Genomic DNA, 25,729 nt, shown 5'->3' with positions numbered 1-25,729 from the left:
AGCGGCCATGCTAGCAGTATATTCTTTAATAAATTAATTGAACGCTCGTGAAGGGTCAAATGAGTTAACTTCCAGGTCATACCAATATAAGTTTTATCTCGATTAATATTTTGTTTGTGGCCCATTGTTTTCTTTTGGTTAAGAATCGTTAAGATTTATGATGACTATACGTAAATAATTGATATTGAGATAATAATCTCAAATTGTGATACAAAACTGATATTTTGTAGGTAATTAAAAAACGTTTGTGTCTCCATAAATTGTTATTTAATAATCATAAATAGTTGTATTTAGTTCAATGAAAGGGTATTGGATATTATTTATTCAAAGAAATAAGTATTATGTTATAGTTATGTACCTACTTATTTAAATGTAGATTATGTTCCCTGTGATATTATTTTACCAAAAACATTTATTTGTGAATTTTAATAAAAAAATACTTTTACACAAAATAACTTTTTTTTATTATGTGCCTACTTACATGCCAATGCAAGGGAATATTTTTCCTTTATTGAGTGTTTTTTGGTTTTTTACAATTTTGGTTGTGTTAAGACCACCAAACTAGACACATGCCCATGATGTTAGGTATACGAGTACATATTGAATATATAAACAGACATAAGTGTATTGTGGGAGTGTTTTTGTTACCAAAAAAGGGTAAATTTGTTATTATTTCTGGTGAACATGTTGACAATTAAAATTAACAGATAATAACGTTGCAGTCATCACCGAAGCGCAACTGGCTCTTAACAGCCAAAAATTTAATCACGGTAATAAAGTGAAAATTTCAAATAATATCCAACAGATAATCATTTTTGTTGGCTTCGAAATCTCTTACATACTTAGAGAGGTTTTTTAAAATCGGTACAGTTTATCACTTCAGTGGGTCGAATATGTAAAATAAAAAGTTTGATTTAATTTAATTATAAAAAAATTCCATCACGATTTTAGCCCATTGATCGTCAAATGGATTACATTGCCCAGTTCTGTTCTAAAATTCTGTAATCGGTATTAAAATAAAACCTCATAATAGTGTGTAGGTATACCTACATTCTCTTCTATATCATAAGAAAACAACAATAACAAGTTGAAAAAAAATTTTTTTTTTGTATTAGGCAATTCACCCTAAAGAAGTTGAAAAATCATCGATAATAGCGCCTACAGTAGATATAAATGGATATGTGCTATCTAGGTAAGTGCCTACATAACGTAAGTCGTTCGTGTAATATTGCTTGATGCGATGTTTCAGGGTTAGTTTTTTGTATAGGGCAGACAGCAAAATAATCACGCAGAAAAGTTCACTTTAACACAAAAAATAATGAATTAAGTATTTTAAATACAAATTACGTCATTTAGAAAAACATTTAGAGCAACCAATAAAATGTTAATAATAGACAAGAAATTAATTATTTCTCCCTAATCACCAGATCCTCTTCCAAAGCATTCAGCGCCATCTGCATAAATATTATGCAAGCTTGTTGACATACTTTACTAACTAATTTGGTTGTTGTCCTTGATAAGATTGCACCACAAATATTTACACCACTTTTCCAATAGATGTCTCTACTAATACGTTAGTATTTATTATTCAAGCGTAAAAATGGATGTAAAACCTCAACAAATCTGAATAATTCAATGAATTTGTCAATTGAGTATATAAGAAAACAACTTACTGTAAACATTGCAACACTTTCCGAAATTATGTTTACATTTTACATCATTTTTGGTCTACCTACATATTATTAGTGTTTTTCAATTATCTCTAGGGAAAAATTTAATCAATTTTTATTTTATTATCGTATTGGTAGGTACCATATCTATAATAATAATAATAAAAAATATATGGATGATTTGTATAGCGCCGTTTTGTGCAAAATCACCTCATAGGAATCATCTATGTCTAGAAACTATTATTATATAGGATAAAAATACAATGGTCAAGACAAAATGCCAAATGCAAATGTGGTGACTTACCGACTAACGTTAGTTATGATATCCAGTCGTGACAGAACTTATAACATAGTAGGTACATACAGAGGCGGATTTGCCCTTAGGCCTATGTAGGCCCGGGCCTAGGGCGGCCAGATATTAGGGGCGGCCAATCGTGACAAAAAAGTCACAGATGATAACAAGAAATTACTTCCTAAGTATCTAAATATTCTACGTACGAAATAGCGATATGCAAGAGCGTGTTCACACACAGCACACAGCGCGCCCCCACGCCTCCCACGCAAAATTAAAACGGTTTTGACCCTAGGAACTTACTGAAAAGTTTGGATACTCCTGGTCAATATGATGGGTACTGAGAAAGGGGCGGCTACACGGTCTGGGGCCTAGGGCGGCCAAGACTGCAAATCCGCCTCTGAGTACATATCGATAAAAACACAAAGTGGTAGTACTTATTTAATAATATTATTTTATAGATACCTATCTAAGTAGGTCCTACGGAAAAACGTCTCCGTTACTTCGCGTTACTTACGTAAGTTTTTGATAAGTCATTCACATGAGCGTTTACAAATGCATCCAATTTATGGTAATTAAAGCCCATGGAAGTTCAACTTATTAGCCCATACAAGTGCTTATGGCGACCGTTACATCTATCAGTTTATTTTTCGGTAATATGGATTCCTGTCAAAACGATTTGCTGCTGTCAAATTTACGCGTTTTGTCAATAAACACGAAAGGGCCAAAATAAAGTGTTGGAATAGAAGTTGGCTGGAGAGAAACAATTTTCCACGCGCTTTACAGTGAGAATTACACTGGTCTATAAACTGGTAATATTGCCATAAGTCACTTACGTAAGCGACTTACAGTAAAAAGTTACATAAGTGAAGGCAACCTAAGCCCGTCGTACCATTGGTCGGTAAGCAATCGATATAAACCGAATGTTGCAAGATCCTGGGCAGAAAAGTTCCACACTGAACTTTATGTCGGTTGCTTACCGATCCGTGGGACGACGGACTAAGACTTCTCATATACTTTTTGTGTATAGCGAACTAAAATTATTTTTATGTACATTTCAATATAAATATTAAGTTTTAACATCAACGATTTGTAGTTTCAGATTTCCTTGGAGCATAGTAAATATATTTATTTATTTATGCATTGAAATCAGTGAATCCAAATACATTTCACAATATTTACAATTAAAAACATTACATTAATTACATAAGATGAGACTTGTGTAAATATCACAATAATAACTTTAGATGCAAACTGTATCAACTACGAAAATTATGTGAAAACTCTTTATTTTTAGAATTTTTTTTGGTATTTGTTATTATAGACAAAAACATTCTGAAATTCATTAAACTCGACAAAAATAAGATCTATTGTTATTGCATTTAGTTTCCTAATTGATTGAATTGTTTTAATTCGACCATTTGGTTCACCTGTCAATGTAAATGTAAATGTGTTTGTTACGTTCCGGTTCCGGTTCAAGATGGTTTCCTTGTTGGATACTACATTTTTATCCAAATTTCAAATTGGATTTAATCGATATTATGTTGCCTACCGGCCTGAAGAAATTTTGAAAAGAGAATTTTAATCGAGATGTTCACATTTCTTTGAACAAATTGTATAATTTCTTATTTGGAAATTTTAAAATCTTGTATAAAATATGAAGGGTTTACAATTAAGTAGGTAGGTTTTTAAGTACATATATAATATATATTTGCAAGTAGGTACATATTATGTACCTGCAAACCTTATGGTTTCAGACGAAATTTCAGTTTTGATTTGTTAAATAAGAGAAAATTGGAAACATCCTTTTTTGATCGCGATGTCTACTGTTCACAGAACTATGTTTTTTTGATGATACACTTTGGACCTGAGGTATCGAGTTTATTTCACGAAGAGAATTCATAGGATGCTTATTACAGCGCGTAATTAAAAATGATCTTGAACGTGAGAATCCAATCACGCAATGCAGTATCATGTTCTGATCTCAGTGTTATCGAACTATTGTGTGTTATATTACTGCTTTATTCATCTGTAATGAACTGTAAACCAAAACCTTCCCATAAAAATATCTTTATGCCAGTGGCGTGCAGTCTGTCAAGAAGAAGAACTTTAACGACATTGAAATTCGAACGAAAACACAAACTTTCTGCGCTTTTAAGATTGAAATTGTCACCCCGTTTCACCTATTCGATTTACCCGTGCGATAAAAAAAACATAACCATGATGAAGGTTTTGCGTCATTTATTGAAAAATAATTTTATTTCCGGTCACACCCTAAATAACTTGTTTTGCCACATTACACAATAAAAGCTTATTCGAAAAATAGGAGATTTGAAGATTTTTTTAACATCCCTGGCTTCACCTTTTTAAGAGGAAGCTACAAGCCAAAAATGTGTATATTCTTGCTATACCTTATATCGTAGGTAATAGGCATTAAAATCACTTGACAAACGGAGTCTAGAAACGTTCGATTTCAAGCACAAAACTGTTTTATATTTATTTTGTAAATAATTTTATAAGAAAGCAAAAAAGTTAATAAAGTGAAACTGTCACAGATAATCTTAGCTATAATACTGTATTTTTAAAAGTGGTTTTCTTTATGCTTTCATACATTTCGGTTGAAAAAACTTTTTTTTGAGTAGTTTATTTTTATATTTTTTTATTGAGTAATTTATTTTTTTATTTGTATTCTACTCAAGCGAAACGATAAGAAAACCTTCAATTTATCTAAAGCATATTTTTTGGTATTCATAATCTATACCAATTCGTTATAAAGATTAATCAAAATAGTGATTTGGCTCTAAGCTTCGCCTTAAAGACTTGAAATGTCGTTGTGATCGCCCTTTTTCGACAAAACTTGTATTGGCAATGTGTTAAGTATATTATATGCCTACCACTTAATTGGTATGTTTGTATTTTGACACATCTGTAAAAAACAACTACTCTAATTTTAATTTAAAGAGTTTTAATTTTTTATCCAAGGGTTAGTAATAAAACTAATGTACAATCGAAAATTATCAAATATAAATTTTTGACACAAAAATTCATATCCTTTGTATGGTGAGGAATTGGCGAGTGTGCTTCATAATATGTTTGTGAACGGTGACTTAAAGTAATTTTCTCCTTAGCTTTTGTTTTCTTCTTTCCAAAAATAGTTAATGTACAGAATGAAAAACGAATGTTAAAATCATATTGGTATCTTAACCATAAAGCTGGATCTCTAAAAAAACCCTCAAACTGTGATTTTTGTGAAATTTTGAAAAATTCACAGATTTTCGTGAAAAATATAAAAAACTTTTTTATTTTTAGAAATATTTTTTTAACAAATATTTTAAAGAGTGCTCAAAATCAAACGAAACGATTACACACCTAACTCCAATGAATTCTCAAACATGTTTGATATTGACTCTTGATTTAGAGGTTATAAGGTTGGCCCAGGGTATTCACCACGAACCGTCTTTGGAATAACCCAGACAACATAAATATGTATCAGTGATTCCCAAAGTTGGGAATCACGTATATGTAATATTTGGGGGCGGTACATGGAACGTTTTGGTGAAACCCAAACCGTTGGGTTGGATATCTCCAAAGCCTTTGACAGAGTCTGGCACCGGGCGCTTATCGGGAAATTACCATCGTATGGGATCCACCCAACCCTGCATAGTTGGATTGCGGACTTTCTGAGGGGAAGAACAATTCAAACCGTGGTTGACGGCTCTTCTTCCTCACCGCACCAAATCAATGTGGGGGTGCCACAAGGATCTGTGCTGTCTCCGACGCTGTTTTTATTGCACATCAACGATCTCGTTGAATGTGCACCAATTCACTGCTACGCTGATGACAGCACCGTTCACGAGGGTTATCTTTTTGACAGGCCCCCTTCCACCTATGATGTCCGAACAGCTCGGGAAGTTTTGAAGCGAAAAATTGACCACCACCTAGAGATGGTTCGTGCCTGGGGTAAGGCCAACTTGGTCAGTTTCAACGTCTCAAAAACCCAAGCGTGTCTGATTTCGGCAAAGAGGGAGATCTTGACGGCCGGCGTGGTCTAGTGGTATACGCTTTTGACTACAGATCCGAAGGTCGCGGGTTCGAACCCGGCGTGCGCAAATAAATTTTATTTGATTAATTTGTGTTATTTCACAATTAATTAATTAAAAATAATATATAGTATATTTGCGGCACGTTCCAGAGTGGAAGATACTCTCAGTATCGCCCTGGTGTAAGACCACCATTCAGAATTGAAACGTTGCTTGAAATGGCTTTAGCCGTGTTTGGTGACCAGATCTGAATAGCCAGGTACTTCCCCACCTTCCTCTTCCCCATCTCCCTCCCCTCCCCAATACCCTCAGCCTCACAACATACCCCAATTGGGGATGCCATAGTCTCACTGGCTCCAGACGGGAGCAGTTGGGACTCTTGTGCGGTAATACTGTAAAAAAAAAAAAAAAAAAAAGATCAATGACTGTCTGGTGCAATTTGATGGGAGCACTCTCCCCAATAAAAACTCCATTGAAATGCTTGGAGTTACTATGTCAGACCAGCTCAAGTATCGGGGATCCATAGAAGCCCGAGTAAATCAGGCCTCCAAAAAGTTGGGCGTCTTGTACAGGGCTAGGAGATTCTTCAACAGTGACCAGCTGCTGACCCTGTACAAGTCTCAAGTCCGCCCAACTATTGAATTTGGGAGCCACCTTTGGGCTGGTGCCCCAAAATACTTGATAAACCTGCTTGAGTCTGTGCAAAGGAGAGCGATCCGTCTGATTGACAATCCGTTGTTAACATACCGATTGCCTTCTCTGATGCATAGACGCAATGTAGGCATGCTGTGTCTGTTCTACAGGTATTTCAATGGAGCCTGCTCCAAGGAGCTAGCAGCATTGATTCCTGATGCACCGGTGCACGTGCGCGAAACTCGACGGACACGAACTGAACACCCGTTCACGGTTGACGTTGGCTTCATGAGAACGGGCCGTTTTTACGACTCGTTTTTGTGTAAGTCAGCTCGTATGTGGAACGAGCTACCGGCATCTGTTTTTCCTCCCTCCTATAATCCGAGCCTCTTCAAGGCCCGCATTAACAAATCCCTTCCTACAGTCCCTACCTTACTCCGCCTCACAACGCCGCCCAACCGGGTGGTGACATAGTTCCCCTGTCTGTGCACTGCATAGGCAGGGACACTCTTGTGAGGTGTCACATAAAAAAAAAAAAAAAAAAGAAGGGACCACGGGTAAAGAATCCCGTGTGGGCATATATTTTACTTTTAATTTTTTATTCGTGTTGTGAAAGAAATAATACTAACTATGTAGTGCATTTGCACCACTTTCTAGAGGTGGAGATACTACCTGGATAAAAAGGATACCAGAATCATAATAATGATATTATGATTCGTCAAAGAATTTATTGGAGAAAGGGTTGGTCTGAAAACAATATGTTTTAATAAATTGGCTTGGCGATGGGGATAATAAGTTTGGGATACTCTGATAATGTAGGTATTCAGATGTAGGTAGTCAAGATATAAATGATGTAAAATTTCGGTTCTGTGCCAGTGTTGTTCAGTGTCAAGTGAAAACGAACCTGGGAGTTGGCACTGTTCACAATTCCTTATAGAAATCAACTGAAATATTAAGTGCAAGGAACAAATTCTTGGACCGATCATAATATTGTGACGTGAGTATCATTTTCTAAATAATTATTCTTACTACCATATATTCAGGACGTAACTATGAGTTGTTCTTGTAAGAACGAATCATTATTTTGTGTTTTCTCTTTTGGCTTCCACCATTCAATTTACTTACACTACACAAAAGTTTTGTGTCTAGTTTAGTGTTAAAAATGTAATTAAGTTCTTTAATTACACGCCAATATAAATTGAATGGTGGAAGCTAAAAGATTTATATGGGCGTGAAATTAAAGAACTTTATTACACTTTTAACACTTAAGTACACTACACACTAAACTTTTGATTTCGCTACTCGTGCATGATAATAATAATAATAATATTTGGCTAATTTATATAGCGCCGTTTTCGTGAAAACCTCTAGGGCGCTGTACAAATATATCTATTAAGGCGATGCACTACGTAATAATGCAAAATCATGTGTTTTTGGTTTGAAAATTTGGTCGTCTAGAAATGTTCCAGATGCTTTAATTAAATACTGCGAGTAGAATTCATTTTGGCCTTTGAAGTCTTTTTATAAGCCCAGAAAAAATAATGTATAAGGCCGCTGAAAACTGCTTTAAAGTTCAAAATCTCCTCCTTACGAACCCATTTTCGGTTATGATTTTATTGTATAATGTGGAAAATTAAGTTATTTATAAAATGATCGGAAAAAATTAAATATTTATGCCTGAACATCCACAAAATAAAATAAAAGGCACTTTTTGGCCAAGCTTTTCTCTTGCATAAATCAAAACAGGCGGATGGTGTTAAGCGGGAATTTAAACCTGATCGCCATCTTCGTAAGGGCTGTTATTGATAGCGGCTCTATTTAAAATATTACACGACGTAGTGCATCGCCTTAAATAATTAAGTAGTGGGGAATATTCGATCAATAAAATAATAGAATTTTCAGAAGTTTTTGATTTAATTATACGCGTTGTGTCGGAGAATTTGAACAATTATTCAAATTTCAGGTTAATTTTCAAGTTCTGTGAAAGATTTTTACAAGTTCTGTTATTATTTCATTTATGTCAAGCAACTAGTCTATAATGATATAACAGAAGTTGAATAGGACTTTCACAGAACCGGATAATAAACTTTGAAATATGATGAATTGTTCAATTTTAAAGTTGATTTTCAAGTTATGTGAAGGTTCCCTTCAAGTTTTGTTGTTGTTAAAAATTGGGGGTGATCCTTTTTGAATAAAAACTGGTTTTCTTGACACCACTTTACATTTATTTCAAACTATTGAAACAGGTACAATATTTATAAAGAACTGTGCGAATAACACTGCTACGATCGCTCTGACTTATGAGCTTGTTTATTATCGAGTTATTGTTGAGAAAAGAACGAAAAAACACATAATGCGAGCCTTTTTAAAGACTTCAAAACCCACTACATGTAAATAAAACACTTGTCATCGTGATGTCTAGCAGTAAAAATGAAACCTGCTATACCGACCAAATTGACACTATTTTCTAAGCAAGGACTCACACCATTTTGGTTAAACGTAGTAACTTCAAATTTCTAGACTACAGATGTCGGTAGCCTGCAAAATTGAACATATTGCCAGGGGGCGGGATTCAAAAATTGCACTAAATTTTTGAATGATAATCTATTTAAAAATAAACTATAAAACAAACAGAATAAACTAAAAATTCTTAATCTAAATATACCACAAAAATACTAACAAAATAATTCAAAATAGCAGAAATTAATAAAATAAAACCCCCTTTTTTTATGCCCTACTGGTAAACTTATAAATTTAACTGTATAAATGCTGTTGAATTACTCTATTAATTAACTAAAAATAACTAGAAAATTATTAATCCTATTAAATAACCAAAAAAAAATTCAAAAATGACTAAATTACACACGTCTGCATACTAATTTTTACATATTTAAATAGTTCAATAACACAAATAATATAGTTTACACTGAACACAACACAATTATTGTTCCTTTTTTTTTTCTTCTTTCTTCTCAGGTCTTCTGCTTGATCCATCCAAGGTGGAGTCGAGAAGATAAGCATCATAGTGTAATGTACATAATCAATCCTTGGTAAGGTCCGGGACGTCAATTACAGGTTTAGTGTCTGAATCCAGGGGCATCAGACATATCTTTGTGATGGGCCTCACAAAGACTCCTTGAGGTGTTTTTAGTGTAACAACTCGTACTACTCCATCCGCTCCAGGGTGTGTATGCAGAATTCGGGCCATTTTCCATAAAGGTGGAGGTAAATGATCTTCCTTTAAAATCACCAGATCGTCTTTTTGCAGTGCCCGTTGAGTGCTGGTCTGCCATTTAGTTCTCGTTTGTAGTTCCATCAGGTAATCTTGCTTCCATCTAGACCAAAAAGATTGAATTAGCGAACTGATCCTCTGATATTGAGTTAGTCTGTTGTCCGGTATCGCCCGGACGTCTCTCTCAGGAATGATACAGGATTCAGTGCCTATAAGGAAATGGTTTGGGGTAAGAGGTTGGTAATCATGGATGTCGTCGGATAAGGAAGTTAATGGACGGGAGTTCAAACAGGCCTCAATCTGACAAATTAAGGTATACAAGAGTTCAAATGTTAATGAAGAATTGTTAGTGATTCTATACAAATGGAATTTTGCTGATTTTACTGCTGCTTCCCACAAACCTCCCTGATTAGGGGCTCGAGGGGTTATGAACTTCCACTCAATACCTCTGTTCACTAAATAATTTTGAATATTGTCGTTGTTTTCCCTCAAGCTGGTGTACAGCTCTTTGAGTCTGCTGCTAGCTCCTTTAAAATTACTAGCATTGTCGGAAAAGATCTTTTCAGGTTGTCCCCTACGGGATATAAACCTTTTTAAACTGTTCAAAAAAGCATTGCTAGATAAATCCGAAACTAATTCCAAGTGAACAGCCTTGGTTGAGAAGCAAATAAAGATACATAAATACGATTTTGCGAGGGAAGCCTTCCTCAGCGTCCCACTTTTAATTAGAATTGGTCCGGCGTAATCTATTCCGGTGATAGCGAAAGGACGACTCGGCGTAATTCTTTCGGGTGGCAAATTTCCCATGATTTGATGACCGGTTCGGGGACGACATCTAAAACATACAATACATTTATGTAATATCTTTTTAATAGTATTTTTACCAAAGATGGGCCAAAATTTTAATCGTATTTCAGCTAACAAAGCTTGAGGTCCTGCGTGTAGGTTTACATAATGGTAGTGACGTATTATCAATTCAGTTAGCTTATGTTTAGCCGGCAAGATAACTGGGTGTTTTTGTTGGTAAGATAAATGTGTAGCCAAATTCAACCTACCGCCTACATATATTAGACCATCATGTAAGAAGGGATTAAGAGATTTTAAATTACTTTTCTTGTTGACGATGCCATGGTTTTTTAATTCTTTCAATTCCTTTTGAAAGGCGTGTATTTGAGCTGATCTCAATAGACATTTCAAGCCTGATTCCAATTCAGCCACACTTAAATTGTCTGAAATTTTACCCTTAACACTTCTGCAGTTATTGACAAATCGCAATACATACGCAGTAACTCTTTTCAATTTAATAAATGATGAGAATTTTTCAAATATCTCCCATTCTTGAATATCTGTGGATAATAGAATATTTTTGCCTTTGAGTTCCGGAGGGTTTGAACACGAAATATTTGATATAGGCCAAGCGTTGACTCCCTCGGTCAACCAACTTGGTCCATTCCACCATATTGCAGAATTTATCAATTTATCTGTAGTGGTTCCTCTTGAAAGTATATCTGCTGCATTGTCGGCTGATGATACATGTCTCCATAGATCTGGATCACTAAGTTCTTGTATTTCAGCTACTCGGTTTGCAACGAAAGTAGCCCATCTCGTAGGTTGACCTTTCAGCCAGCACAACGTTATCATGGAGTCACACCAATAATGTGTGTCGATCTCCACTATATTTAGCGCTTGTTTTATATTTTTTATTAATTTCGCCAGTAGCACAGCACTACAAAGCTCTAACTTGGGCAGGGAAATACACTTCAATGGCGCCACTCTTGATTTGGACGTTATTAAATGTGAATGCCGCTTACCGACATGGTCCACCGACACCATGTAAACGCAGGCTCCGTAAGCTTTCTCAGATGAGTCGCAAAAACCGTGTAGTTGTAGATATGTAGATTGCCTGCAAATAATTTTTCTTGGTATTTTCAACACATTTAGTTGAATTAATTCTTGAAGGTAGGACCTCCAGGGTGCTAATATTTCATAAGGCAATGGATCATCCCACGCTGCTTTAGACTGCCATAACTTCTGCATTATCAATTTGGCTACAACTATAATCGGTCCTAGAAGACCTAATGGATCGAAGGTTGATGCGATGCAAGATAATATCTGTCTTTTACTCTCGGTTCGACTTGATGGTTTCATTATTACATAAGAAAAATAATCAGATTCATTATTCCATATTAATCCTAATATTTTCTCAGTCTTTGGATTGTCAGTAATAATTTTTTCAGAATTGCCTGATTCGGCAATCTTAGCTTGGCCCGACTCGGCTGACAACTCCAAGACATTGGACCTCCATTTCCTCAAGGTCATCCCCGCAGACAAAAAGATGTTGATTAATTGCTCTTTTAACTCTCTACAGGATTCCATGTCATCTCCTCCGGTTAACAAGTCATCCATATAGAAGTCATTTTCTATGACCTGACTAGCTCTAGGAAAATTTATATTGTTATCCATACCAATTTGCCGTAGACTTCTAGTGGCTAAGAAAGAGGAAGGCCCCAGACCATATGTGACTGTCTTCAGACGGTAATGCTTGAGCACCTCCTGCGGCGACTCGCGCCACACTATCTTCTGCAGGTCACGGTCCGCTTCACACACGTTAATCTGGCGGTACATCTTCTCGATGTCAGCCGTCAGTACTACTTGATGTTTCCTGAAATGCAATAGTTGGGTGTATAAGTCCTTTTGTATAACAGGTCCTGTCATCAAGGCGTCATTGAGAGAAATTCCATTTGAAGTTTTGGCGGAGCCGTCAAAAACGACCCTCACTTTAGTAGTAGTGCTTGATTCTTTTGTCACAGCGTGATGAGGTAAAAAATAGGATTCACGATCCCCCTTTGACTGGTCACACACCTCCATATGACCTAATTCCTCATATTCACGCATGAATTGTATATATTGTGTCTTCAATTCGGGATTTGACACAAATTTTCCTTCTAAATTTTTAAATCTTTTTTCAGCAGTGAGCAATGAACTTCCCAGCTGATCAATGCATGCTCGACGCGGTAAACTTACTACGTATCTACCGTCGTCTTGTCTAGTATGAGTACTAGCAAAACTGGCTTCACAAGCCTTTTCTTCATGATTTAGAATTTTAGTGGGATTAATCTCCTCCAATTTCCAAAATTTTTCTATTTGGTGACTTATTTTATTTATAGATAAATTACAACAATCTGATACAGGCCTTTGCTTTGGGTACATGTGGATTGGTCCTGATATGATCCATCCCAGTTGCGTACGTTGAAGTGTTGGTCCCGATTCGAGTTTCAATCTATCGTTGGTTAGGATTTCCCAAAAGCTCTCCGCGCCCAACAGGATGTCGATGGGTGCAGCTATATTGAAGTTCGGGTCAGCTAGCTCCAATCCTCGTGGTAACTTGAAGTCTTTTTTCGCCATTGTCACTTGTGGTAAATTTGTTGTAATCTCCTGTAAAATCAGACATGATATTTCACTTTTATAATCAGTATGAAGCGAATTCATCTCCACTGAAATTCTCTTTTTTATGTGAGTGATGTTATTATGGATCCCAGAAACGGGTTTGTTTATCAATTCACATGGTAAATTTAATTTATTAGCAAATTCTGCTCTCATAAAATTTGACTGGGCCCCTGAATCAATCAGAATGCGGGCTTTAAAAATTTTATTGTTACTACCCACAACTCCTATGTTGGCAGTTGACAATAATATTATTTTTTCTGCTTTATCCGATGCAGAAAAATTCGATACTGAAACCTCGTTATCAGCATCCATATTGGAGGCCTCCCGCAGAGGTACCTCATTGTGTAGTAAGGTGTTGTGATTATCTTTGCCACAACGCCTGCAAGAAAAGGTTGCCTTGCAACTCTGTGCCTGGTGACCCACCTTTAAACATTTAAAACAAGCTTGGATTGATTTCGTAGCATCAATCCTCTCATGTAATTTTAATTTCAGAAATTTTTTACAATAATAAATATGGTGACCTTTCTCGTTACAATAAATGCAGTTGTTAGCCTTCACCGCTAAAAATACTGATGAATCTTTTTTGCAATTATTGTTGCCTAGTTGTGTTTTATGTAAGCTAGAAATTTTTTTCTCAGAAGCGTTCATCAGTTCCAATACTTGGGCTCTAGCAGATAAACATTTTAAGAATTCCTTTAACGTCGGTAATTCGTCTTGTAATATATATTGTTCCCAATTTTTTCGGGTAGCTGTGTCTAATTTATTTGATATTATATAAATAACCAATGGATCCCATTGATCTACCTTGACCCCGATATTTTGTAATGCCTTTAAACTAACGTTTGTTTCATCAATTAGATACCTCAATGCTACAGGCTCTTCTTGTTTCATGTCTTTTAATGAAAATAGAGCTTGGATGTGTTTATGAACGGTAGTTCTTAAATTTGCATAACGTTCATTTAATAATTCCCAAGCGGAAATGTAATTTAATTCAGAAATTTCTAGATTAGCAATTATCTTTAATGCGTTTCCCTTTAAAGTTGATTGCAAATAAAAGAATTTTTGTACGTTGCTTAAATTACTATTGCTATGGACTAAAGTCTTGAAGGTTTCGACGAAATTAACCCAATTTTTCTGATCGCCATGAAATTCCCGTAATTGGAGGTTGGGTAGTTTAATTTCCACCTTACTTTGATCGACGGATTCGATCGCGCCTTTGGCCGTTGCCAAAACTGAGAAATATTGGTTTTCGAAAGCTTCTCGTTGACTATAATTTTCAATTTCGTCTGAATCCGGTAACATTTCAATTTTCTGTTGAACTGCTTCGAATTCATCTAACAATGATTTCACCCGCTCATATCTTAATTTAATTTCATTTACCGACAATGCATTTAAGGAATCCGCGAATCGGGTTAGTTTTCCTTTGATTACGCCGCGTTTGTTTATTAATGACTTCATATTTTCCATTTTTAATTATATTTTGTTAATATCGGTTGACAATTATTTTATTTTAGCAAACACCCGTTTGAAAGAATACCACGACAATCTTGACAATACTATTTGAGAACACTATTCAATAATATTATATTCTTATTTTCAAGTGGGTAGTGATTTTATTTATAATATTGACTCTATTTAAGATTAATCTCGTTTAAATTACATGAGACCTGAATAAACATAAAATGGATGATAGGAAGGAAAGCACTGAATACTTATCTCAGATTTGCGATGTGGTCCACTTTCCTTAATGATTTCCAGTTTCAATCAATTTTGTATCCTTTTGGCTGCTGGTTCTTTGTTTTTTTTTTACATACAATCTCCTGATCGTAATCCGGTTGAAGGATCAAATGTTAAAAATTGGGGGTGATCCTTTTTGAATAAAAACTGGTTTTCTTGACACCACTTTACATTTATTTCAAACTATTGAAACAGGTACAATATTTATAAAGAACTGTGCGAATAACACTGCTACGATCGCTCTGACTTATGAGCTTGTTTATTATCGAGTTATTGTTGAGAAAAGAACGAAAAAACACATAATGCGAGCCTTTTTAAAGACTTCAAAACCCACTACATGTAAATAAAACACTTGTCATCGTGATGTCTAGCAGTAAAAATGAAACCTGCTATACCGACCAAATTGACACTATTTTCTAAGCAAGGACTCACACCATTTTGGTTAAACGTAGTAACTTCAAATTTCTAGACTACAGATGTCGGTAGCCTGCAAAATTGAACAGTTGTTATTTCAGTTTTGTGAAGCAACTGGTCTATAATGATATAATAATAGATCTTGAATAAAATCTACACAGAGCTAGAAAATCAACTTTAAAATTTGATGAATTGTTCAAATTTCGTGAAACAACCCGTCCTTAGTCTGTATACAATGAAAAGTGTTGCTATTGCAACAGGAAATCTGAACATGGCTCTGTGTCCAAAAACGTAATATACTATGAAAAATTTAGAACAGCTGATGTTTAGGAACGTTGTAATTTAATAGAGGGGTGAAAGGTGTGGATCATAGATAATATCGCCAGATAATAATTTATATTTGATTTGGTTATCTTCTAGGAAAAGCGTAAATGTTATTTCATACCTTCAGGTATGTGAGCAAGTAACTGTTTTGTAACTCCGTGCAGTATTATAGGTGTGTAAATGTTTTTATACGTATACAGCGTCGAAGAAAAATTCCAGCTATCATATTAATCTTAGATTTTTATTGTTATTTAGTAACGATAATAATTCACTTGAACTCCTGAACAGAAATACATTTTTTTATGATCAAATTTTTAAACGAATTGGTGTTGACATTATTGTTGAAGTGAATTATAGTTTTAGTTCGGGTGACTCTATTAGGAACATGAAATGAAATCAATTACAATAATGCAGGGCTGTCGATAAGGATGTTGTGTAATAAAGAAGCGTCTTTAGTGGCCAGATATTCCATCCTGACTAAATATCCTGCTTCCTATCTAACAGAATTATATAATATTTTACTGTTAAATTCTTCATACATTGGTAAGTAGGTATAGCTGGTGTTTGTTCCTCGTCCCCAAGAAACCGATTTTTCGTATGGCTCGAAAGATTCACATTTTGTAAAAAAAATATTTTAAAATGCTTCACGATCAATATGTTTATAAAATGATAATATTTAAGAACAATCATAATGACAGTCAAATAACGAATTAATAAAAAAACGCTGATAAAAAATGCCGCTGGGACTTGATTTCGGATCTACGGTTTACAGTGACTATGTACACAATAATAATACTGAGTGATTTATATAGCACCATTTTTAGGATACATCACCTCAAGGGTGCTTAAAGTACTACGTACATCTTGTCCAAACCGAAAACAATTTTTGTTAGTATTTCTTGAAATCAATCCGGTAGTTATATTTAGTTTTATTTGCGATTTTATCTTTATTTTGAAATCGATGATTCAAACCAAAACAGATTGAATTCAGAACTCCTGGGATCGCTGCAGGACCATGGCACAAATTTGTTAATTATTATATGATTTTATTAACGTAAATCCCGGAAAGCGGGCATCTCAGGACAGTGGCAATTTAACACACTTTTGAAATAAAATCATATAAAGTGTTTATTTTTCGGAATAACTTTATTGAGTAAAACCTCAAATTGTAATATTTAATTATTGAAGACAATATTAGCGATTTCTAAACGAAAATCTGAAACAAAAAATCAGAAAAGGATACGGTCACATCTAGGACTCGAACCCAGAATCTAGACTTGCAGAAAATTCAATAGATGTCGCACATTAAAAATAAAAAAATAAGATAGGTTTATCTAAAAAGACGCTGTCTAGATTGCATTTAGTTCGGGTTGCATCTTGCGATCATACATAAAGATAGTTGCCAATAAAAATGTGCGGTGAAAAAAATGAAGACAATGTTGGTAGTTCTTATTCGAAGTATGATACAGTTAAAAGTGACCGAGGGGGATAGGGTCCCATTAGCTCAGTTGGTAGAGCTGTGTCCCGGAAAGACAAGGGTCCTGGGTTCGAGTCCTAGATGTGCCCGTATCCTTTTCTGATTTTTCTGTTTCAGATTTTCGTTTAGAAATCGCTTATATTGTCTTCAATAATCATATAAAGTGATTAAATAAACTGGTTAAATAGTTTGCGTTACGTTAGGTTTAGAAACCGTAAATCCCTATCACTGCCTTTTAATTAAACTGATACTTTACCGTAGGAACACGAAAATAATCCTTCTCCATAAAGAAGTTATATAAAATTATTGTAATAATTTCTATTAATCCATTTTTTCATAAAAATTAAAATTTATAGACGAGCCCATCAGGGAAAGGAGAACTAAGTTACGTGGAGGGGCAGGACGCGTGACTGTCTCTCTTTCTGTAATTTTTCAATAGGTGAATCTGACAGTATACAGGCAACTCGAATTGTGATATTACCATTTAGTCCGTAAAAATATAATCTGCTTTCAATAATTGTCCTTTTTTACAATGGCACGCAAATTGCTGGCTGCGTAAAAAAATAACCACAAATCCCAAACGGGATTTAGCAATTTAGCAATCCCAAAAGATAAGCTATTTAGTTAGTACACTCTTACAAATGTGTTGTAATTTACCCACCTCGTTTACAGCGACGATACAAAACCCGATTTGAAGGTGGTATTCCGATCCTGCGTAGAAAAGTCCCACAATGGACTGCACTCCAAACCATTGCCTTACTTCAGCGAACTTTACTTTTGACTGGGTTTTGTCATTTCAATGTGTGCTCTTTGACGTTCAACATAGGTACGACCATAAATAAACCACTCACATACGACGGGTGTCGTAGTTTATCTGAAGAATTCTCGAACCGTCCTGGTGTCAAAAATATGGTCACGTGTGTGCCTCCAGCTAGTCGAAATGATACCCTGATTTTATGTTAGAGCAAGTCTATCATTGATTCTTCTTCATACTGAAATTATAAATATCGTTTACAAACCGGGCTCCCCCTTTCTCCATTGCTTAGGTACCTACTTACACATCTAGTTATTATATTTAAACTGGTTGATAACCTTATGACCATTTATTGCTATCTTATTCAGGTAGGTAACTATACCGATGATATTCCATTGAACTACAAAAAAACAATGTTATTGTTTAGAAGTAATTTATAAAAGCTTTCGTAATTACATGACTAAATAACCGTATCACACCTTTTCACTCTCAGGGGTAGGCACATTCCTTGCTCCATTCACATTCATACATAAAACTGTCATACCTTGGCTCTTGATCAATGATACGATTCAAGTATCCAATTCTCTTGCTTTTTCTTTTTTTATTAATCAAAACATATCGTTTATATTCATAAATTGTGGGTATATATTATTCTCCACGCTAGTAGGAGTTCAGTGTTGTGGAGGACACTAATGTTTTCAATAGTAATTTGATGTTTGTGTCACGAAGCTCTCGACTCGCAAGCCGGAGGTCGCGGGTTCATATCCCGGTGTGCAATTACATTTGCTCATATTTACTCATACGTAATAATATATAGTATATTTGTTCCGGAGTGGAAGATACTCTCAGTATCGCCCTGGTGTAATTCACCATTCAGAATGAAAACGTTGCTTGAAATGGCTTTTACCGTGCTTGGTGACGATATATGAATAGCCATGTACTTCCCCAACTAACTTTTACCCATCTCCTTTCCCTCCCCGTTACCTTCAGCCTCACAACAAACCCCAATAAGGGATGCATAGTCTCACTGGCTCCAGACGGTAGTTGGAACTCTTGTGCGGTTTCAAATAAAAAATTCGGTTATAAATAGGAGATCCATACATTATTCGGTCATATTATTATATTTTAACACACTTGCGTCTCAGACATATATCTTCTAAGGGGATTTCTCGTTTACCAATAAACTGGACTTCCCCTTTCTCTGGGAAATGCTGTATACATACCCATGTAAGTAGACTTTATAACATTTCAACCTCTAATTGTATATTTATTTGCTTAATTCAATACCTGCTTCTATAAATGTCACGTTATGATAACTGCCGATAAGAAATGTGTTAATAGTACAATTTATGCGTTATCTTTACTCACCAGACCTCGTGATATTTCTTTTGCTACAGTCGTTTTTTCTGTAATTTTGGATGAAAGGGGTACATAACGCATTTATTGAATATTTTCTTTGCTGCATTCGTTTTTTCTGTAATTTTTGACATAAAGGGGTACATAACGCGTTTATTGGATATTTCTTTTACTGCAGTCGTTTCTTTCTTCAAGTTTGGATGAAAGGGGTACATAACGCGTTTATTGGATATTTCTTCTGCTGCAGTCGTTTTTTCTGTAATTTTGGATGAAAGGGGTACATAACGCGTTTATTGTATATTTCCTTTGCTACAGTTGTTTTTTCTGTAATTTTGGATGAAAGGGCTACATAACGCGTTTTATGGATATCTCCTTTACTGCAGTCGTTTTTTCTGGAATTTCGGACGAAAGGGGTACATAACTCTTTTACTCTCTCAGCAAAGGAAGTATTCATTCCTTTGATGCACGGAGAAAATTTACTGATATAAAATATTGTTAATTTATTAAAAATCTGGTCACAATATTCGTTTTCCTGTTAAAAACGGGACTGCCAGCCTATAACGATTGATTTGACAATTCCATAACAATCTTTCAGTAAAGCACGAATATGTTATGACAAAGTCATATTATAAAGTATAATACTTTGCATCTTGTCCATTATATGTATTAGGGCAAGGCCCCCTTCGTGAACACACGTTCAGATATATTCAGAATGTCTAACATTTTTACTGGAAATTCTAACATTTTAACAGTATTTCGATAAAAAAATCGTACAAATTTTTCTCTGTATGCAATAATTTTTTCTGTAATTTTGGATGAAAGGGGTACTTAATTATTTTTACTTATTGCCTACTAGTTCAATAATATAAGTAAGTAATTTGTATGGCTAATGTTAAGTTAACTAACTAACTAACTAAGAATATATTGAGGTTATGTTACCTCTGGAACGAGGTGCAAATAAAATAAACTAACTATTTTTCTAAACATTGAAGAAATTATCTTCTTACTAAATTAAATTCAATTTCATTTGTGTATCAGACCGTCGACATTTGGACATAGAAATAATTATTTAACCTCTTTACCACAGATGCCGTCAAGTTATCCATACAATATTTTATCGCTAATACCAGACAACAGAGAATCACACGGAAGACAAAGCAAACCATTGTGACTGCCCCATGCAGAAGATAATGAGATAACATTCATCCTGTGTTTCCCTCCTTATCGTCACCAAACATTCAGAGCACCCACGCATAAGGGAGTAACAAATAGTTCTGCTTTCGTTTTGCTTAATAAATTTCCGTATTAATTAATATGACCAACTTTTCATAGCAGTAATCAAAACGTGCAGTAACAGGGTATTTTAAATTATTACTTTCATTTCTGAAAAAGATATTATATACTTTGTGACTCGTATCTATGTTTTATTTATAAAACAATTTAAATTTCATGTTTGTTTGCGCGAAAGTTGGCAACGACACGTCACGCCGATCTACATAAAAATATACCTTGTATTACTAACAATGCTGCATTGAACATTGATATTTTTCAAATCCACTTACAGACAGTTTAGCGAGTATCTTTTTTTAATTAAAACACAAATAACTTTGTATACATCACTTTATTATGTACAACCTCTACATGTTTCATGAACGAAGTTCACCTCATCAGGAGTAAGTATACACTCCTGATACTGTGTATACGTACTGTGTATAGCTCTACATGTTTCACGAATGAAGTTCACCTCATCAGGAGTAAATATACACTACTGATACATCTTGTCACACCTTTCCCCCGTGACCATATTATACTTTGCTCAATTTTCTAACAACCTTTTCTACCCGGAGAAAACTTACTGTAATAAAAATAAAGGCTAATTCGTTAAAAATCTGGTCAAATTATTCGTATTCTTGTTAAAAATGGGACTGCGGACCTTTAAAAAATAAATTGTCAGATTTCCTAACGATCAGTAAAACGCGCATGTGTTATGAGGGCAGCTAAACACGTGTTCATAAAAATACTAATATTGTCGTATTTCTTCATTTTATCTAACAGGAAAAGTACACCTGCATGAACACGTATTCCGATATATTCTGCATGGACTCAGGTATTTTATCAGGAAGTATTTAATCAAACATGTTTTTAACAGGATTTCAATAAATCAGCAATGTTTTTGTTTTGTTTTTCTCCGTGTTGTAGGACCAACACAACGTAACACGATAATGGCACATCTTGCATGTTTATTTACTATTACTGTCTTTGGTATAGTTTTAAATCATGAATATACAGATGTTATGTAAATAATTAGTTCTACTATTTGTTATTACATTGTTTATGTCATTTTTATACCATTTCAAATTTACTACTGTGTTTTTTTTGAAAAACCTACCGTTTTATGGTGACTGAAATATAAATAAATATATTCAAATCTTATTCAATAACATAATGTCATAACGAAGTTATAGGTGTTACACCGAGATAAGTTGACTATGGTTAGCATAATACATTTTTGTTTTATTTGCATTTTAATAAATTGTTGTTAATATCTGTTGTTCACTTATAGTTAACTTTCAGAACATATGTCAACATCGAAAGGTGTGTAAAGATGTTAAGTTTAATAATGGTGTTGACACATTATGCTTTAAGGCTCAAAGCGTTTTTGGGCGTGGCCTATATCACAATATTGCTCGCCATATAATCCCATACAGACCTATCACACCAAACAGATAATGTGTTATAAGTGTGGGCGTGGCTATGATGATATGCCGTGATCTCCTAGCCAGGCAATATTTGAAAATAATGTCTACGGCAGGAGAGGGGGTCAGGTCAATTTAAATGTAAATATTATTGATAATTCTATTATAATTTTTTCTTTACTACACATAAATATGTTATTAAAAAATCCACATCAAATGATGAATTCAAAGGTTCTTGCACGTCTGTTGAATATACTGCAGTGGTCCCGTTCCGTGACTTTCATACTCACAGTAGGTACACGCCAACAAGACCATTTTCTTGTAATCTCTTGTCTTTTAAATAAGGGCCATCGCAACCATTTATTTACTTATTCCTGGGGCATCAATCGATATTTATATCCCATGTGTACAGCTAACATCCAATGTGTGAATATTTTTTTATTATACTGATAATACTATTTGTGAGAATGTTTGTCAAAGATAAGGATTCATGGGCAAGTCACCACTCAAAGAAAACCTTTGAAACCCTGCAATCTTTGTTAGGGAGGATCATATTATAATGTCGAATTTAGAAAAACTTCTATTTGTTTTAATAAATTGTATTTGGATGTGTATTTAAAATATGTGCCAATTTAGGGACGGATTTGTTTCAAATGGAAAAACTACAATACATTGCTTTAAAGATGTATTCACTTCTGCAGTAGAAAATGTTGAAACAAAACTGTTTTGTGTAATAGTGTTCCACTACGCCATTCCAGTGGAAATATGCTTAATTCCAAGGTTGTCTGGATGGAGTCCCCCTTGTTGGTCCTCTGAACACAGGAGACAATCAAATATACTTAATTAATTTATTTAAATATTATTCATATGTACATGTGTTGATATGTTTTGGGGTTCGTTTGTTTTCCCATCATTGTTTGAATGTTTAAATTTTTGTAACTTTTTAACACCCCTGTTTGAGTTGGGTTCACTTGTTTACTCTTATAACTACGGAGACGTCCCTCGATTACCAAACCAGTTATACATATATATAGGTACCAACAATGATTTCACTGTCATTCATGTACCAAAAGCTCCATCTGGCACAAGTGATACTGAGTGAATTCTAAAAGGGGTCTGACACGATAATAACACTGAGAAAGACACCACAAATCATAGAGAGGTACGCATATTATATTTTGTAATGTTTAATCATTGAGAAAACAATGTTTTTATTTGTGAAGTTTTGATTGAATCAAGCATTCTAATAACTTCTTAAATGTAGAGAAAGCTCAAACTGTGCTGGGAATTTTATTTGACTTAAAACTTGGGGTGTTAAAAAGTTACTTTTTATAGAATGTTCTTCTTCGTCATTGGCTTTCTGAGGTCCAACTTAAGATACTGGCTTTGCAAAAATTACTAGTTTATCCGATACTTAACGATTCTTATCCATTAAAATTTTCCAGTGCATACCATTATTTAACAGCAAACAACATTATAACGTACATTTTTTTATTTTTTTTTAACTTTTTTCTTGGTTTTTTTACTGGAGTGGACGTGATTGGGAATGTAAAAATAGAAAAGTATTGTTTGCAACCTTGGGTCTTATAACCTTAATCGAATATCTGATATTTTGTCCAGTATCCACTGTAGAAATTCATTTGAAATATGTTTTTTCTAATCCATGATGTTTCTATTTTCCAGATGTCGCTAATTATTAAATTGGCAATTTTGGTGACCATCAGTGGACTGATAAATGGAAATGCCATTTCCAGCACAAACGTGAATGTGAAACCTCCAAACAAAGTAAGAAGTATTTTTTAATATTTTCTTAATTTTCTAATACAAATGTCCATATTATGAAATGGCGAGTATTGAGTTCCAATAACTTGGTCAACGATACAATGAAAACGGTTGGGTTAGATTTCTGAAATCAATACAAAAAATCATTTTATGTATTGTTTATGAACGCAATAGGATAAGAATGTTGGGTTTGTTGAATTTAACAAAAAAAAACGTTCAAACGGGATTAAAGATATTTAATTTTTCCTTAATAGTATCAGATGGTGGTATACGTGTATGTCCCTCATAGTGTAACAAAGTTAAAAGAATGTACAGAATTTGAAAAATAGTCCTAATCAATATTCTAAAAACCCTTCAACTTTAGTTTCCTTTTAACAAGTTCTGGCCAGTTTTGAGATATTATTAAAAGATTACATCTTTTTGTTGTATTCATTTCAGCTGCAAATGTTTGTAGACATCATCACCGAGAATATGCAGTCGACTCTGGACACAGATGTGCAGAACACTTCCTCCAGTGCTTTCGTCATTCTGGAGGAAACGTATCGAGTGAAGCATTTGAAGACAACTCAAAGAATCCAGGACAGGTACACTGGACAGTATGTGACCAGCGTCACAGACAAAGAAGCTGGTCGCTACACTTATGAGACCATAGCCAAGGTAGAGAGTTTAAAAATTAAAAATGGTGATTATTATTACAAAAACAGTGACTCCGCCTCACTTTTATACTCTCTAGAGACCCTAGAAGGAGGTTCTCCAGCGACCATTCCAGAAACATTTCAAATTCCGTCATTTTTCGATACCATTACTATAACTTACCCGAAGAAGAAAGCTTTGAAGGTTGGAAACACCGAGATCAAGACAGACGTGCTTTACCAGAAATACAGAGTCGCTCACCACTTGCTGGAGAAATTGTTTTTCATTGGATTTGAAGAAGAAGCTGATACGCTTGGGATACTTTACGCGGCCGACCTTCCAGCGGACTCGGTGGGTTACACCACTGCGGAGCAGATAAATAATGGGGGGAAATCAAACCAGAAAGCCAAATTCATCGATGTGGTAGTAGATCAATACACCGGGAATATACTGCTCGCAAGTGACACTAAAATATTTTCTCTCCACAAATTGGTTTACGCCGCCGATCTATGCAGATTTGCAGCATGCACAGACGAAAAAAGCATAGCTGATAAAGTGAAATGATTGCCAATGGATTTGCTAAGTGCATTCCATCTATATTATGATTAAGTTAAAAAACACATTCATAGGTTCATTATAATAAACAACTTATTTTAATCGATGTATTATGTGTAATTGAATTTGTTTCAAAACGTTGTTTTACCAAAACCCAATAAATCAATAAAAATAGTGTTGTTTTTTTTATTCGGAGGTTTGTGTTTTGGAATCCTATACATTGTGACCTTGTGAATATTTTTTAAGCCTAAAAAACAATCATATCTTACGTGAAAAGGTAGTCTATTTTTTTTTAGTGACTGTTCACGATATTTTTCTTATTGAAAGAAATTTAAGAAAAAAACAATCTTGAATGCACCTTTACGAAATGTAAAAAAATTAAACATTTAAAAAAATTTCAATTAGTCATAATCAACCTATAAATAAGCATAAAATTGACTTTATCTTCTTCACCACTGCAGGAATCGAAGTTGTGTTGTGGACTAACGCAATTCACGTAATTCAAGGGTAAGATTTCATACATGTTTTATTACAAAAAAAAATGTTTATTATAGAACGTACATGTGCAAATATTTTTTAATTTTTTTTTATTGATTAATTTAATTTAAATATAAAACTACGTAAATACTTTTTAATACATTTTTATGGTTCTATTTTACGAAATAATTATTTAGTTTTTTTAAATTA

General features: G+C 34.5%; 2 protein-coding genes across 3 annotated transcripts; one reads left to right on the top strand and one right to left on the bottom strand.

Moving 5' to 3' along the window:
- Positions 1 to 7,506: 7,506 nt before the first annotated feature.
- Positions 7,507 to 25,216, top strand: LOC149423054 (uncharacterized). 2 transcript variants are annotated; one of them, XM_089632834.1, is made up of 3 exons: positions 7,507 to 7,632; positions 23,756 to 23,857; positions 24,293 to 25,216. In XM_089632834.1, the coding sequence occupies exons 2-3, from the start codon at positions 23,756 to 23,758 to the stop codon at positions 25,049 to 25,051; spliced, it is 861 nt and encodes a 286-aa protein (XP_089488960.1). In that variant the 5' UTR covers positions 7,507 to 7,632; the 3' UTR covers positions 25,052 to 25,216. The 2 variants fall into 2 exon arrangements, with proteins under 2 accessions (XP_089488960.1, XP_089488961.1); XM_089632835.1 differs by lacking the exon at positions 7,507 to 7,632 and adding an exon at positions 23,116 to 23,234.
- On the bottom strand, positions 9,941 to 12,950 carry LOC149423055 (uncharacterized). Its single transcript, XM_089632833.1, has 2 exons — positions 12,333 to 12,950; positions 9,941 to 9,970 (listed from the first exon to the last, which is right to left on the bottom strand). Exons 1-2 carry the CDS (start codon positions 12,760 to 12,762, stop codon positions 9,951 to 9,953), a joined length of 450 nt encoding a protein of 149 aa, XP_089488959.1. The 5' UTR covers positions 12,763 to 12,950; the 3' UTR covers positions 9,941 to 9,950.
- Positions 25,217 to 25,729: the final 513 nt, after the last annotated feature.

This window comes from Hesperophylax consimilis, chromosome 6 (genome assembly GCF_061612785.1).
Source record: "Hesperophylax consimilis isolate HC1 chromosome 6, BYU_Hcon_1.0, whole genome shotgun sequence".
Taxonomy (NCBI): domain Eukaryota; kingdom Metazoa; phylum Arthropoda; class Insecta; order Trichoptera; family Limnephilidae; genus Hesperophylax; species Hesperophylax consimilis.
The sequence above is the reverse complement of the archived record's forward strand: the minus strand, read 5'-3'. Positions and strand labels throughout refer to the sequence as shown.